The sequence below is a fragment of the Phaseolus vulgaris genome, chromosome 1 (genome assembly GCF_000499845.2).
Source record: "Phaseolus vulgaris cultivar G19833 chromosome 1, P. vulgaris v2.0, whole genome shotgun sequence".
NCBI lineage: Eukaryota > Viridiplantae > Streptophyta > Magnoliopsida > Fabales > Fabaceae > Phaseolus > Phaseolus vulgaris.
This window is the reverse complement of record NC_023759.2, coordinates 48,124,661-48,139,027: the sequence shown is the minus strand read 5'-3', so window position 1 is coordinate 48,139,027 and position 14,367 is coordinate 48,124,661. Positions and strand designations below refer to the sequence as shown.

Genomic DNA, 14,367 nt, shown 5'->3' with positions numbered 1-14,367 from the left:
CACCAAATATATATCCTACATTTTATTTTATACATTATTTATTTTATTAATTATGTTTAAATTTTGTTTGTTTTTTTTTTGTAAAATTATGCAATAATTAACTATTGTAATTTAAGTAATATAACTCAATATCTTTAAAAAAGTAATGATTTGTATTTTATTTTTATTCATTTCCTCCCATTGCCTTCTTTGAAAACTATATAAAATGTTTGCTTTTGAATAAAAAATATTGAGCTCAAAAAATAAATGTGTTACTTGATAGTATAAATAGATCACACTCTTGTGTCTCATTCTTCAAATAAAGATGATACTTCTTCAACTTTTTCTACTAAGTATTGGTTTGGTAATCAATGCATCAACCCCAAATTCTTGTTCAAATTGTGGAGACTTTGTTGTTCCATATCCTCTGAGCACAAATGAGAATTGTGGAGATAAAAGGTACAAAATCTATTGCAATGATGAAGAGTTAGAGTTTCTTTCTGCAACAGGAACTTACTATAAGATCCTTAGAATTGATCCAAGTGCTAACAAACTTGTGATTAGACCACCCCTTATTTTAAAGAACACTTGTTATTCTTCTGATCTCTTAATGGGAGGTTTGTTGCTTGATGAAAGTTTGCCTTTCAATATATCTACACATAACACAGTCTTGTTATTTAATTGCACTAGTAATATCCTTCAGTCTCCACTCAATTGTACTTCAAATAGTATTTGCAGACAATTTGAGAAAAATGTTGAGGAAGGATCTGGTTGTATGAACACCCTTTGTTGTCATTACTTAAAGGATTCGGCCATGAATTCCCATAAGATCAGAGTCAGGATTGGGAGTTGCACATCTTACACTTGTTTAGTAGGTTTCACGCCTGATGACCCTCTTGAAACTTGGAATTATGGGATTGAGTTACAATGGTTGTCTCCTAATTGATTAAGATTATGTCTTTAGTGTGAGGTGACTATATAGTCCTTTTATGTAATGTTTTATGCTTCTCATAACTAAGAGAAATCTTAGTAATAAAGTTACTTTGTTGCTTTTGTTTACAAGTTATTGTTAAATTAAGTTATTATGTTATATTTATTAATTTTGCTTTTAATTTCAAATCACAAATTTAGTTATATTATTGTTTTTATTATTCAATAGAATTTTATTTCTTATTCTAAATAAAACCTAAACTATCTATTTTATTTTATTTATTATAATATTAATAATGTAACATATTTTAACATTTAATCCATGTTAATTCATTGTAACTTGTCTTTGTGAAAAAAAAAACACTCAAAACTTTCAAAATTATTAAAAAGCTTCTAGATATAATAATTCAATGTGTTAAAAAAAAAATATCACTAAAACACATAGATAAAAACTAATAAATTCAAATAAAGCTCCAACAAGATGGTGTGACACAACCTTTTTACTTGCACAATAAAGAAATCTATGAGCTTCCACAATCTACTTTATGCATAAATGTTGTTGCACTCTTATTCGCTAAAACATGTTATGCTCTTTTTTATAACTTTTAAATAAATCATTATGTCTCTCTAAACACAGTTAATTAGTATTTTAATATTTGTACAAAAGAAACAAGAAAGTAACTTTTCTAATCATTGTTGATTAGTCCTTTTAATATTTGAACAAAAGAAATTAAATTGTTATGCAAGTTTTCCAATCAATTTGATCCTTAAATCCGTACTAGTAGCTACTTATGATTAACAATCCTAGTGTTTACTATTAAATCTTGAAAAGGTTTAAATGAAAATAAAATATAACAAAATATTCTTATTTTATGTGCTTTGAAAATGCATATGTATCACTAATTTTTCAATTAATAAAATTATAAATGTCATTTTTTATACGTGTCTCGCGAGTATCGGTATTCAATATGTATTCGATATGGACACATTTAAAAAGACGTGTATGAACTTCCTCCCTCATTTACTTCATTATATATTTACTTCATTATATATAATAGGTAAAATTGTTTTTTTCCATCTTTACCTGGAAATGAGGTTGTATAATTTTTATTTTATTTTTAATAATATTTTTTAAACTTTTATTCTGTTTGTATTATAATATTTAAAAATAATAGTAAAATATTTAAATTATCAAAAAATAATATAATCAAATACATTATATTTAAAAATATTGTATTATAAATTTTAAAATGTTACAACCACTCAAAAAAATAATTTAGTTTTCACTAAAAAAAAATATGCGAACCATACGATGATTTTGTGTTCAATTTTTATCTATAATTTTGTAATATTTTATAATAAAAAAAATCTCTTTTTATATATATGTAAAGTGAAAACGGCAAATTCACCTATTCCTTATCTAAATTAATACATTTTATAAACACAACTTTTTAAAAATGAAAGAGAGAGACATTTTCATCTTCTCACTTACTCGTTCTTTCACTTCCTATAAATTAAATGTTTTTATCAAATCAATTTAAATCCTCAAATCATTATTTGTTAGTATTCGTATCAAATTAATTATCTAATCAATCTAATAATATCGATTATCCAACATGTTTTTTCAATCAAACCAATCCATTCAATTATTATTAATGATTATGGGATTTTTCCACATTTAAAAATGAACACAACTTTTAGTCCGTAAAAAATTTGTCATTAAAATTTTTATATGACTTCCAGTTTTAAAGAGTTTTGCTAAGATTGTATATTGGGGAAAAACTTATCACTTTCATATTACGTGAAAAAATTGTTTCTCTATTTATAAATATTTACAAATTTAAAAAAGTTCCCACCTATTATGAAACATTTTATTTATTATTTGATATATTTAATACACGACTTTATTAACAATCTCTAATGCCATAATATTTATTTGACCTACTTTACTACTCAAGCTTTTAAGAAAAAAAAAATCTAAATGCCTTTAGTGTACGATTAGGAAACTTACATTAGACCAAAATGTTCTAATATTCAAGAGAAAAGAATATATTTTCCAAACAATAAGATTCTAAGATGTTTTATTAGTTTATGAATAAAACAACAAAAGATTTATTTCAACTTTTCTTTCAATGATTTCTGTCATCATGGTTGTTTCCACAATTGTATTTATTACTATTTTTTTGTCATCATCCCTTTGCCACTAACATATTTTCACCACAATAGTACCAACACTGTCATAATATTTTATTTATTTACTATTTTTTCATTTTAAATAAATATATTTTTAAAAAACAGATTATATACTATAAAAAATCATTAAATAAAAATTAATTTTAAATATAAAAAATAATTAGTTATTATATTAACTAAATTAAATACTATTTTATAAACTAAAAAAATTATTAATATTTAAAATAAATTTTAAATTAGTATCTAATTTACTATATTTTAGCTATAAATTACTTTAAATTATAAAATTAATAGCTAAAATCTTGAAAAATAATTAGATAGTAATTTAAAAACTATTTTATAAATTTATATTAGTAATAAAAATTATTTTATATATCAGTATTTTTTATTTTATAAAATAATATCTAATTTAACTAATATAGTAATACTACAAGAATAATCATAAAATAGAAACTAATTTTAGAAAGAAAAAAAATTAGTTGCTATAGTGACTAAATTAGAGACCATTTTAGAGACTAATTTTTTTTTTTGTTTCTAAATTAGTTTCTACTCTTGTTAAATAGTTTCTAAATTAGTATCTAATTAGCTATATCAAGATTTTTGCTACAAAATAAAATCTTTTTAGTTTTTAAAATGGTCTTTAATTTAGTCACTATATCAACTAATTATTTTTTGTCTCTAAAATTAGTTTCTATTTTATGATTTTCTTATAGTGTAATAAATTATTATTATTTATTTAAAATTAATTTTTATTTAATAATTTTATAGTAGTAGTGATATATAAAATATTTATTTAAATAAAAAAGTAAATACACAATTATTCTAAAACTAAATACATTATTCATAAATCTAAACATATATAGATTTTCCAACACTTCAATCCAGACAAATTTTTTTTATAGAAATAGAAAAGGTAAAGAAATAGAATTCAAAAGAAAAATGAAGGCAAAGTTGACCATATATCCTGCTGATAAGAAATTGAGAGAAGATTGAATTAAGATTATTATAGTATTAATGATGAAGATTGTTATGAGTTGGGTGTCACCTTCTGGTTTGGGTTTGAATGTTATTGATTTAATTAGGCAATTTGATATTAATTTTGTGTTACATATATTATGGGAAAGGGTGTAGTGGATTAAGATTTGACAGGTGAAAATAATTATTAAAAAATAAAAGAGTGATGAATAAGATTAGCTCATATTGTACGTGTAAACCAAAAGAATGACCTAAATGTTTAAAACATATAGAAAGGTAAGTGGTTTGTACTTTACAACTTTATTAGGGCACTGCTGAAAATGGGAGCACCTTAAAGAGGCAAGTTGCATCCCTAGTGCCTCTGGTGTGCAATTTTATAATTACCCAAAACACTTCTAATCATAATTATTCACTTAATTATTTAATGTAATTCACTAAACCACTTTAAACACTTTAATATGTATGTGATAGGAACCAGTGCTTTAGTTGAATCTGTGGATCCTCGTATCACGTCTCCTCAAATCACAAAGATACTCAGATAAGTGAAACACAAACATGTATACACATTTTATAATTTTAAGAATTCTTATTTCATTTTTTCTCTATATATAATACAAAAAAAAATGTTAAATAAAAATTACTTTTTAAAACTAAATTAATTAATTAAATTAAAAAGCATTTTATAAATTAAAATATATATATTGGTATATAAAGTATCATTAATAATAAATCATTTATAAAATAATTTTAAGATTGATATATAATCATTACTTATCAACTCTTAATTATTCTTTACTTTCTATTCAAAATTAGTATTTATTAGTCTTATATACTAATTGTTAAAACTTAAATAATTAATTTAGATATTAATTTAAAATTATTTTATCATTTTTTATTAATAATAGAATTTATTTTAAGTATGAATAATTTTACAATATCTAAAATAATATATACTTTAGTTTGAGTAATTATTTTTTATTTTTAAATTTAATTATTGTTTAATGATTTCTTTTATAATAATAGATAATAACTTTAAATTTTCTTTTGCTTAAAATAAAAATATTAATTTATTTTTCGTTTAAAAGATTAAGTATTTATTATAAAATACCCTGTACGTGCGGTGGAACATAAGGTAAAAGGTATAGAATTTTTTCATGGTGTTATTCATAGGAAAGGTAATTTTGAGTCTCATCATAATTTACGTTATTTTTACAAAGAAATATGAATTATTTGTGTCATTTTAAAAACGTCGACTCAAGATTTACTGAATCTTAAGATAATAATAATGATTAGTAATACTACAGATTGAAAAAACAATACATTTTGATAAGTTTTTAATATTCAAAATAGACATAAAAATCAAATATTTCATAATATTTAAGTTTATAGTACAATACATAATAATAATAATAATAATAATAATAATAATGATAATAGTAATAAGTATATTTTAAAAAATAACAAATATTTATTTTCAAAAAATATAAAAATATCATAAATAATATTTTAAAAATTGTTGAACCGTTGTTAACTCATTCATTCATTAATTTTTAAAATGTTTTTACGATTCAAAAATACTAGATTGATTCGGCCATTTTTTGATTGAACTGTACAGCTTGATTTGATTGTCGTAACAATTTTTGTTTTCTAATTTGATCAGTAATTTATTTACCTTTCATTTTTTTTATTTCTCTCTTCTCATTTATTTCCTTTCTCTTCAAATTCAAACATAACCTAAAAATATATCTTTTGAAAACAATATATATATATATATATATTTAATAGAAACCAGTGCAAAAAATTTATTAGGTTATCAGATAAAAGTCTATGACTCGGCTTATATGAAGTCTAAGAAAAAATATCATACTTAACATTTTTTTTAAAATTTTGTTTGATTAAAAAATTATATCTTAGATAATTTAAAACTAATTAGTGTAATAGATCAAACATTTAAGTAAATTTATATCTATATATAAAAGAGATTTCATTCTTTAACTTTATTTATTTATTTATTTTTATATTAATATTTAATTCACGGGAGCACTTGTATTCTCGTTGTATAAATAATAATTTTTTATTTTTTATTATTTTATTAAATTTTTATAAGGTATTAAACTTTATTTGTATATATAGGAAGAAAACTATTGTGAGATGCTTTGGGTTGGTTTACATAAAGAGAAAGTTGTAAGAATCTTGTTTGCGAGTCACCTTTTGCGTTGTGCTAACTTGTAATGTCATTTTGCTTTTGGCTTTGTTCCTAATGTGTTTGCTTTTGTTGTCTTGGTGCTTATTAATTGAATAAAAAAAAAGACTTCAACTTCAATACATAAATTATTTATTTTATTATATTTGTTGTCGCATGAATATAGTAACCGATATTTCAGAGTTTAATAATTGGTCCATAATATAATTTGTCCTACAAGCTCGCGTATTCAAAATAAGATTTTGACAACAGTAACAAATTGTTGTTATTACTTAAAAATATATATTCAACGAAGTAATTTTGTTATTACTTACAAGAATATTGAATATAGTAATTAGATCACAATTAGATAAAGCTTAACTATATTCGTCTCAACTTTTAATATAAAAAATATTATATTTACTTTTGTTTTGATATTTGATACACTACCAATCATAAAATATAAATCAATTTTAGAAACAAAAATAATTAGTTATTTTAATGACTAAATTAGATATCATTTTAATTTTATTTTTAAAATTAAATTAATTTTTATTATTGTTAAATGATTTTTAAATTAGTATCTAATTAGCTAATAAAGTTTTTTTATCAAATTTACAATACTTATTATCATTCCTCTTTTATTTGTAGAATTAGTTTATTTATGTTGAATGAGCGTTTGAAAGAAATAACAGTAAAATAATTGTCACTAGCCACTAATATTTGAAATAAAGAGAGATGGATACTTAACACAAGAACAATGTTTTTTCACACACAACAAAAATAAATAGGATGTCATACCATCTACTTACTGATATTTTTTCGTTATTTTAATTTTATTTTAGGACATACTTTATAATTTTCTTTTAATTTCCTAAGTAATTCGCCACATCAATTCTAAAAAAAAAATTAAGGTCAACCATGTTATATAGTGAAGGAAATAATTAAAAAAAAACATTTTTATTTTATTTTTAGATTAACGCAAACTACATTAGCAAAACGGTCATTATATGTAGTAAAATGTTTTATAAAATATTTACATGAGTTATAATTTGACTTTTCTTCTTAGACTAAATTGATTAAAAATTGTTTACAAATTTTCAATCTTGACATCAAGTTCATCTTTAAAAGAACTTCGCTTTCATTTCCGACATCTAGAATACAATGGTATCATTCACCAAAAAAGAGTTGTCTACTACTAGTTACACAAAATTTTACAAGACAATTAATATAAAATGCGGGTTTAGGGTTAAAGTAACATGATGCGTAGTAATTTGGTAGCAAATGAGGTAAAGATGAAACACAAATATTGAAGAAGTAACGTTTTATCTTTAAAGTAGACTACACTAAGGTATTTGACTTAGTATCAAAAGTTTTCTATTTTACATATTAGTAAAACTTGGATTTATGGAGAGGTAGATAATATGGATTAGGACATGTATAAACTCCAACTCAGTCTCGTTGTTTCAATTAATGTTTCTATGTAGAAAGCTCTTATGATTAAGAGTATGAAGTGTTTTGAACTAGTATCTTCAGCAAAAATAGACATGAAGTGTTTTGAACTAGTATCTTCAACAAAAATAGATATGGTGTTATAGGAGTTGCAATGCAAAGAACTTTTTAGGCCAAGATGTTAAAATGTAGAATTCTGTCATTCCCATTTGTTAACCTATGAATTCCAATTGATGCAGTTGAAATAACTCAGAAAATTTATTTTGGAAATCTATTGTATTGAAAATTGGAAAAGGGAGGGAAACTAAATTCTGGCGTAAGTGAGCTTATGATGAATCCTAATTCAGAGCAAAAGGATTCTATTCTATTAGTCCCATTTTATGATTTTCATATTCGATTTATAAAGTTTGTGATATTCTGCATTTTAAAGATCAAATTCATGTCATAAAAAAATAGTGAAAGTATTTTCAACATAGTGAATTTATATTATAAATTTGGTTTTCTTCGACTTTTAAAATTACTCTAATACATTTAAATTGAAAATATTTCACACTTAAACAAAGAGAACCATATAAACAAATATATTTGTTTTTGTTAAAATAATTTTTTTATTATCAAAGTTTCCTAACAAAGGTGTAATATTTTTTATTAAGTATAAAGTATTTTACTTTTAACTTTTATAGAAAAAATTCGATTACACGAGTTTAAAAAAAATAAAAAATGTAATATAATAAAATATACCGAGAATTATCACTTTTTATTTAATATTAAATAAATATAATATTTCTCCCTATTATTTATGAATAAAATAAATAGTACATTTTAATAAATTCAAAAAATAATATTTAATCTTTTAGAATAAATTCAAACTCAACTTCAATAATGAAATTATAAACAATAGGTTCGAATTTTAAATCAATGCCAATCTAATTATTATGTTTTGTGTTCTAAATACCGCAATCGAGAGTTGGGCTAAGTATAAATTTTTACTTCAAATTTGGGTTTGAGTTGAGTCCACATAACACACTCCTCTCTGTTTTTTTTTTTGCATCGCATTTTTTCTCTTCACAGTTTTTTTCTTTTATTTTTTTATATTCTCAAAGTACTCTTTTTATCCTCAAAGTATTATTAAAGTCACCGGTTTCTTTCCCTTCATATCCTCAAGGTCACTAAATACAATAGGATATTTTTAATATATATTTAAAAATTATTAATTATAGGAATAATTTTATATATTTTGGAAATCAATTCAGAAACATACAAGTTTTTCAAAATTGTCTTCAGCAGTTAAAACATACAGCCTTTTAAATGTACCATGTTTTCATACATAAGCTAACAATTTAGCAAATGACTAAAACTATGAAAATGGGTTAGTTTAATGGACAGGTCCAACAACTTACAAATAAAATAAAATAAAAAGATTATAGTCTAAATAGAATTAAATTAAATCAATTTTTAAGCTTATGAATAGATTCATTTTATAAAATAATAATTATATCTTTTATAAAAGTTAAATTTTCTATTAATAAAGCAAACAAAAAATGCTTAATTTATATATCAAATTATTATATTTAAAATTCAAATTATTTTAATTAATAACTAAAAATACATTAAATTTGTTACATTTAAAATTATATTTTAAAACTAGTTAAAATGTTTCAATAATAGGTTATAAGACTAAATAAGACCTAGAAATCACAAATAATTTAAAAGTACAATTTTATTAGGAAAGTCGTGAAGTGTTATTAGATCAAACCGCCCGTTTTTAACTATAAAAGAAAATAACTTGAGAAATGTAAACAATCCGTAGCATCAAACTACAATACTGTTAATCGATAGCAAAGTTGTCCACTTGTTCTTCTAAGTCAACAAACTCACCGCTCTTCTAACAAAAGCAAGCACTCTTTTACCAATTTATCCTACTTCATTAGCGTGACAGTCCATTAAACACAAAAAAAACCATTAAAAGCTTGTTTTAAAAGATATTATAAATATTCTAAAAAATTTATTCTGAAAATTGTATTCCAGAAAATGTTTCAAAATGCATTTCATACGTTTCTAAAGTTCTATTCTGAAAATTCCATTTTAGAAATTTTATTATGGAAATCCCATTCCAGAAATTTCAAAAAAATTGTTTCAAAATTCTTGAGGATCATATAACTCAGAAGTCACTTTTACCAAAAGGTAAAATTGTCATTTTGAAAATTATGGGGTTGCAAGAAGAAAAAATCCACAAGAGTCCCCAGCCATTGGATTTGGAAACATTTGAGATATGTTGTATTTGTATAACACATTTTTGGAAGAGACACATGCATTTGGGCTGTAGCATTGAAGCACTCCCAAAAGAGAGGCAGCCACAAATACAAGCCGTTAGCACATTCCACTAGATTCTTTTATCTACCAGAGACAAGTTGTTTGTTCTGTCAGTCAGTCCAACAGCTGAGCAAAAGCCAGAATCAAACTTACAGCACGCTCCAAAACACCTACTATTCTCAACCCATTTCTTACACATCTACGACAATCACCACCGCAAATGTAAAATCAACCATGCTCACACTGCCAGAGAAAAATTATACTAATATTTACTATGTTACTGTAATACTAGATAATTACTATGCTATAACGGTGGTTCTGCTCGGCCTCTTTCCTTCCATGGCATCTTTCTTCTTCCGACAGTTTGTGCAGAGTAATGGGCCTTCCCATGGGTTAGATGCAGGAGAGAAAAAAGGTCCAGAATTCACCGACAAGCTATCACCGGGGGGTTGATCCACTTGGCAAACCGCACAGCGAAAAATACCAGAATTCTTATTAAGCGGAAAATCCTTACCTAGCCTGCATTTTAAGAAAATATGGAATTTAAAAATTGCCCATGCACCACGTGCCAAGGGAATCAGTTCATTCATTTGTCAGTTAAGTTGATTGCACTTCAAGACATAGCATGCAATCCAGTAATTGTAAAGGCTCCAAAATGGAAGAACTTACCTTTCGGTAAGCATTGCAGAACCCTCTTCAAATAACTCCTCCACAACACCAACTGCAGAAAGCTTATTGGTAGCTTTGTTTACAGAGTTCTCAGTTCTTTTTCCAAAATATAGAAGCGAAGTTAGCATATTGTGTTTCTTTCTTGGAGTTGGTGGTAGCACAGGGAGGTCCGAAGGAATAATATCTACAACAAGGCAGGTTGTATCATCCTTGAGGCCTCTTGACCTTAGAGCTTCCTGTGAAAAAGGAACAAAACAAATAATTTACTAACTATTGGACATCCATTCCTAAAAAGTAATGGAAGAATGCCTGAACTAATCAACACCTTAACCACTAGTTTTGCAGCAAGCTCTGCAGGTAGACCCCGACATGACTGGGCAGCCATATCAGATGATAAAGCATCCCAAATACCATCAGAGGCTATCACAAGTCTTCCACCAGCATTTGAAAGCTGAGAGATCAATAGATAAAATGTTTATGAACACATAAATAGGTCAGCAAACAAAAGAGATAATAATGAAACTAGCTCACCTTCACTTGCTTAACATGTGGTATTGGCACAATAAATTCTCCCACGTCTGTGTCACCAATTGATCTAGATAGGCACAATCCACCAGGCCAGCAGCGAAGAGGCCCAACCTATAAATATATTTGCAGGCCAAACCTGCTAAGTTTAAGCAATCTTTATTAGAAAGCACAAAGTTGATTGCATCATACCTCGTTGCCTCCAAATACATTGAGTCTTCCTACTTCACCGCCACTGGCAGTCACACGCTCCCTTTCTTCTGCATTCTCTTCCAATCTGTGATCAACTGTCAAGAGAGAAACAACACCTCCCTGAGTATCTAATATGCAGCGTGAATCCCCAACAGATGCGACAGTTATAGTCCATCCATCAACCAAAACAAATGTAGCTGTTGTTCCGGAAGTTTCTCCTGCAGATGAAATTAAAAGATCAGCTTAAGCAAGCACAAAATACCTATGAAGCAAGCAAAGAATATTTTGCATGTACCCTTTTGCTGAAACTCTATGTCAGTCTTCACAAAGCCAACAACCAGTGCGCGAGGAAGGGCCTGAAGCCATGCATCCCTGCTAATATCTTGGGGTATTGCACTCAAAACATTACTTAGCAAGTTTTCCTTTGCAAAAATAGCAGCTGATATCCCGTTATGCCCATCAAAGATCTGCAATCAAGAATTTTTTTATGAATATCGTAACAATGAGGGAATAAATTAACGCTCCATTTTATTAATGAGAAGTGTAAAAATGAGAAACATAATGCGCTTCATTTCCCATTTGAGACCACCTACTAACCCAGAGAAATCACCATTCAGAACCAACTACCAATTCAGTCTTAGGCTCTATTAAGATAAACTTCTCCATAAATACTTATAAAAGAAAACATGAAAAGCAAAATGAATCAAACTTCCTTCATAGGTTAAAATCAATTACGCACTTCAGTATATAGAAAAAATAAAAGAGAAAACTTACATCAAAATAATTTGTATAGGCTGATATTTTGACTTACGAAAAAAAAAATTATTTTCTTCTCCTATTAGTGATTACTGATGAAGATCTTAACTAAGGGCATATTCTCATTTCCTAATATTCAAACACTTCCCAAAGTCTAACGCGATGTCAAAAAACCAAGAAGAAAAGATAATACCGCAAAGACAGAAAACGCCGTTGATGCATCCCCCGGAACCCTGAGGCAATCTGTCTTGATCAGAAAGTAATCTTCTCCTTTCTTGGCCAATCCAGCTTGTCCATACTTCACGAAAGGTTTTTCAACTTTTCCATTTCGAATCTCACGGCCAATCAGAGTCCCCAATGGAACCGGCGGTGGCTTCGTCCTCGATAATTCAGTCCTACTCATCTTACCTCAGTTCAGAATTCAACATTTCTGGAACAGCAGTGAATAAAATATACCTAACCGTCCAAATGAATTCGAGGAAAAATCAACAAAAAAAACTCAAAAGACTAGCTGTCATCTACTAGATCTACGTGTAATATATCAATCGACACGATTTATTTATTATCAAAATAAGATCAACGTGTGAAGCAATAAATCCAGAAGAACAGGTGCTGTGAGGCATAATAACGCACGTTACCGTGAAACAAACCAGAGCCTAAGCTTCACGCGCACAAAAAAAATGTCTCAGATAAAATATCAAAATCGGATGAAATCAGCACCAGATGAATTAATTGCGAGCCAATGTCTCACCTAATTCGATATTACCGATAATGTAGTTTAAAGAGAAACACGGAATTATTGAAATTCGCCATTGAGCTCAATTTAGGTGAAAAAAACAGGATGAGAAAAGTGTGAAAAACGGTTTACATAAAACATTGAATGAATATAATCTAAAATTGGAAATGAGAAGGAAAATTAAGTGAGAGATGAAAATGCAGTAGATCGAGGAGCGAGAATGAAGTACATTGCACATCGGCAAAAGCAGGCGCACTAGCGGTTGGATTGCGGAAGCGGTGGAGACGGCATTTTGGAAAGAAGAAAGGTTGAGATGAAATGGCGATAAACCCTAGAGAGGAGAGAGAATGAGCGTGGCAGATGCAGTAGTGACGGAGAAGAAGAGCGCTTTGCTCCGTGACTGTGATTTGATAGGTAGATAGAGAACGCGCAGAAAGGAGTCCTTTTTGGTTTTTGTTACAGCAAGGAATCCTCATAATGACTTTTTTGTCCTAATATTCCTTCTAAATTATAACACACTTAACCAAGGGAAAGAGGGTAATCCTGTTTTTTCCATATTTACAACACAACTTCCCTTTCCAAACAATTTTACCAAACTTTTATTACTCTATTTTCATCTAACTTAATTATTTTCAATTATATTTTTTCTATTTATTAAATTCAAATTAAAAATATCTTTAAAAACTTGTTACACGAGTATGGTAGGTAAGCATTCGTATTTTCAGTTTCCAAAATTAATAAAACAAAAAAGTGATTCCATTAAGTTGTTTTTTATTAAGTTTAACATAGCATTTACTACACTTTATTTTACTTGACATCTCTTTGTGTGCCTTTCACTCACTTTTTCTATGAAAATACTATGTTCACACCAAACATGTATCTTCTGATGTTGAACTTTTGCTCCCCAGATACCTTCAGAAGAACAAGGGACTTTACCATGCAATTTCAATGTTTGAAAATCAAGTAGAATTTGAGGTTGAATTGAAGAAATAAGGAGTAGAGAGTGCAAGCTTATAACAATGTTTTTATTATTTCAATTGGAAAATTTCTTAAGTTTCAAATTGTTTTGGCCCTTCGAAGAAGACGTAGTAGTAGATGTATAAAAAGATATGAGTAGAAACTCGTGTTACGTTACGGTGTGAGATAGTTATAGATTTTTATTATAACCCGAACTTATCCAAATTCAAATTTAATTAGTTATCACATCCTCTACAAACATATATTATTTACAATAATTTAATAATTCAAAATTCTAATTCTAATTTATTATTGAAATCTTTACCTGCTTTGTTTATTAACTTTGTAAACGTAAAATTATTTTACTTTTTCGACAAGAACACGAATATATATATATATAATCAAATGTAAAATAATTATAAAAACGCTAATAATGAATGTAAATAATAGTAAAGAAATATAAAAAATGAAACGGTAAGAGTAAAGTAATACTATAATCTCAAGTAAA

The 14,367-nt window shown here is 26.6% G+C and overlaps 1 protein-coding gene across 3 annotated transcripts; it reads right to left on the bottom strand.

Annotated features, from left to right (window-relative positions):
- Positions 1-9,960: 9,960 nt before the first annotated feature.
- Positions 9,961-13,381, bottom strand: LOC137814923 (probable protein phosphatase 2C 5). Of its 3 annotated transcripts, none has more exons than XM_068617875.1 (8): positions 13,132-13,381; positions 12,360-12,622; positions 11,706-11,877; positions 11,411-11,628; positions 11,225-11,332; positions 11,019-11,144; positions 10,694-10,929; positions 9,961-10,543 (listed from the first exon to the last, which is right to left on the bottom strand). In XM_068617875.1, exons 2-8 carry the CDS (start codon positions 12,567-12,569, stop codon positions 10,324-10,326), a joined length of 1,290 nt encoding a protein of 429 aa, XP_068473976.1. In that variant the 5' UTR covers positions 12,570-12,622; positions 13,132-13,381; the 3' UTR covers positions 9,961-10,323. The 3 variants fall into 3 exon arrangements, with proteins under 3 accessions (XP_068473976.1, XP_068473977.1, XP_068473978.1); XM_068617876.1 differs by having other exon boundaries at positions 12,360-12,596; positions 13,132-13,368; XM_068617877.1 differs by having other exon boundaries at positions 12,360-12,561; positions 13,132-13,329.
- Between the last annotated feature and the right edge of the window lie 986 nt (positions 13,382-14,367).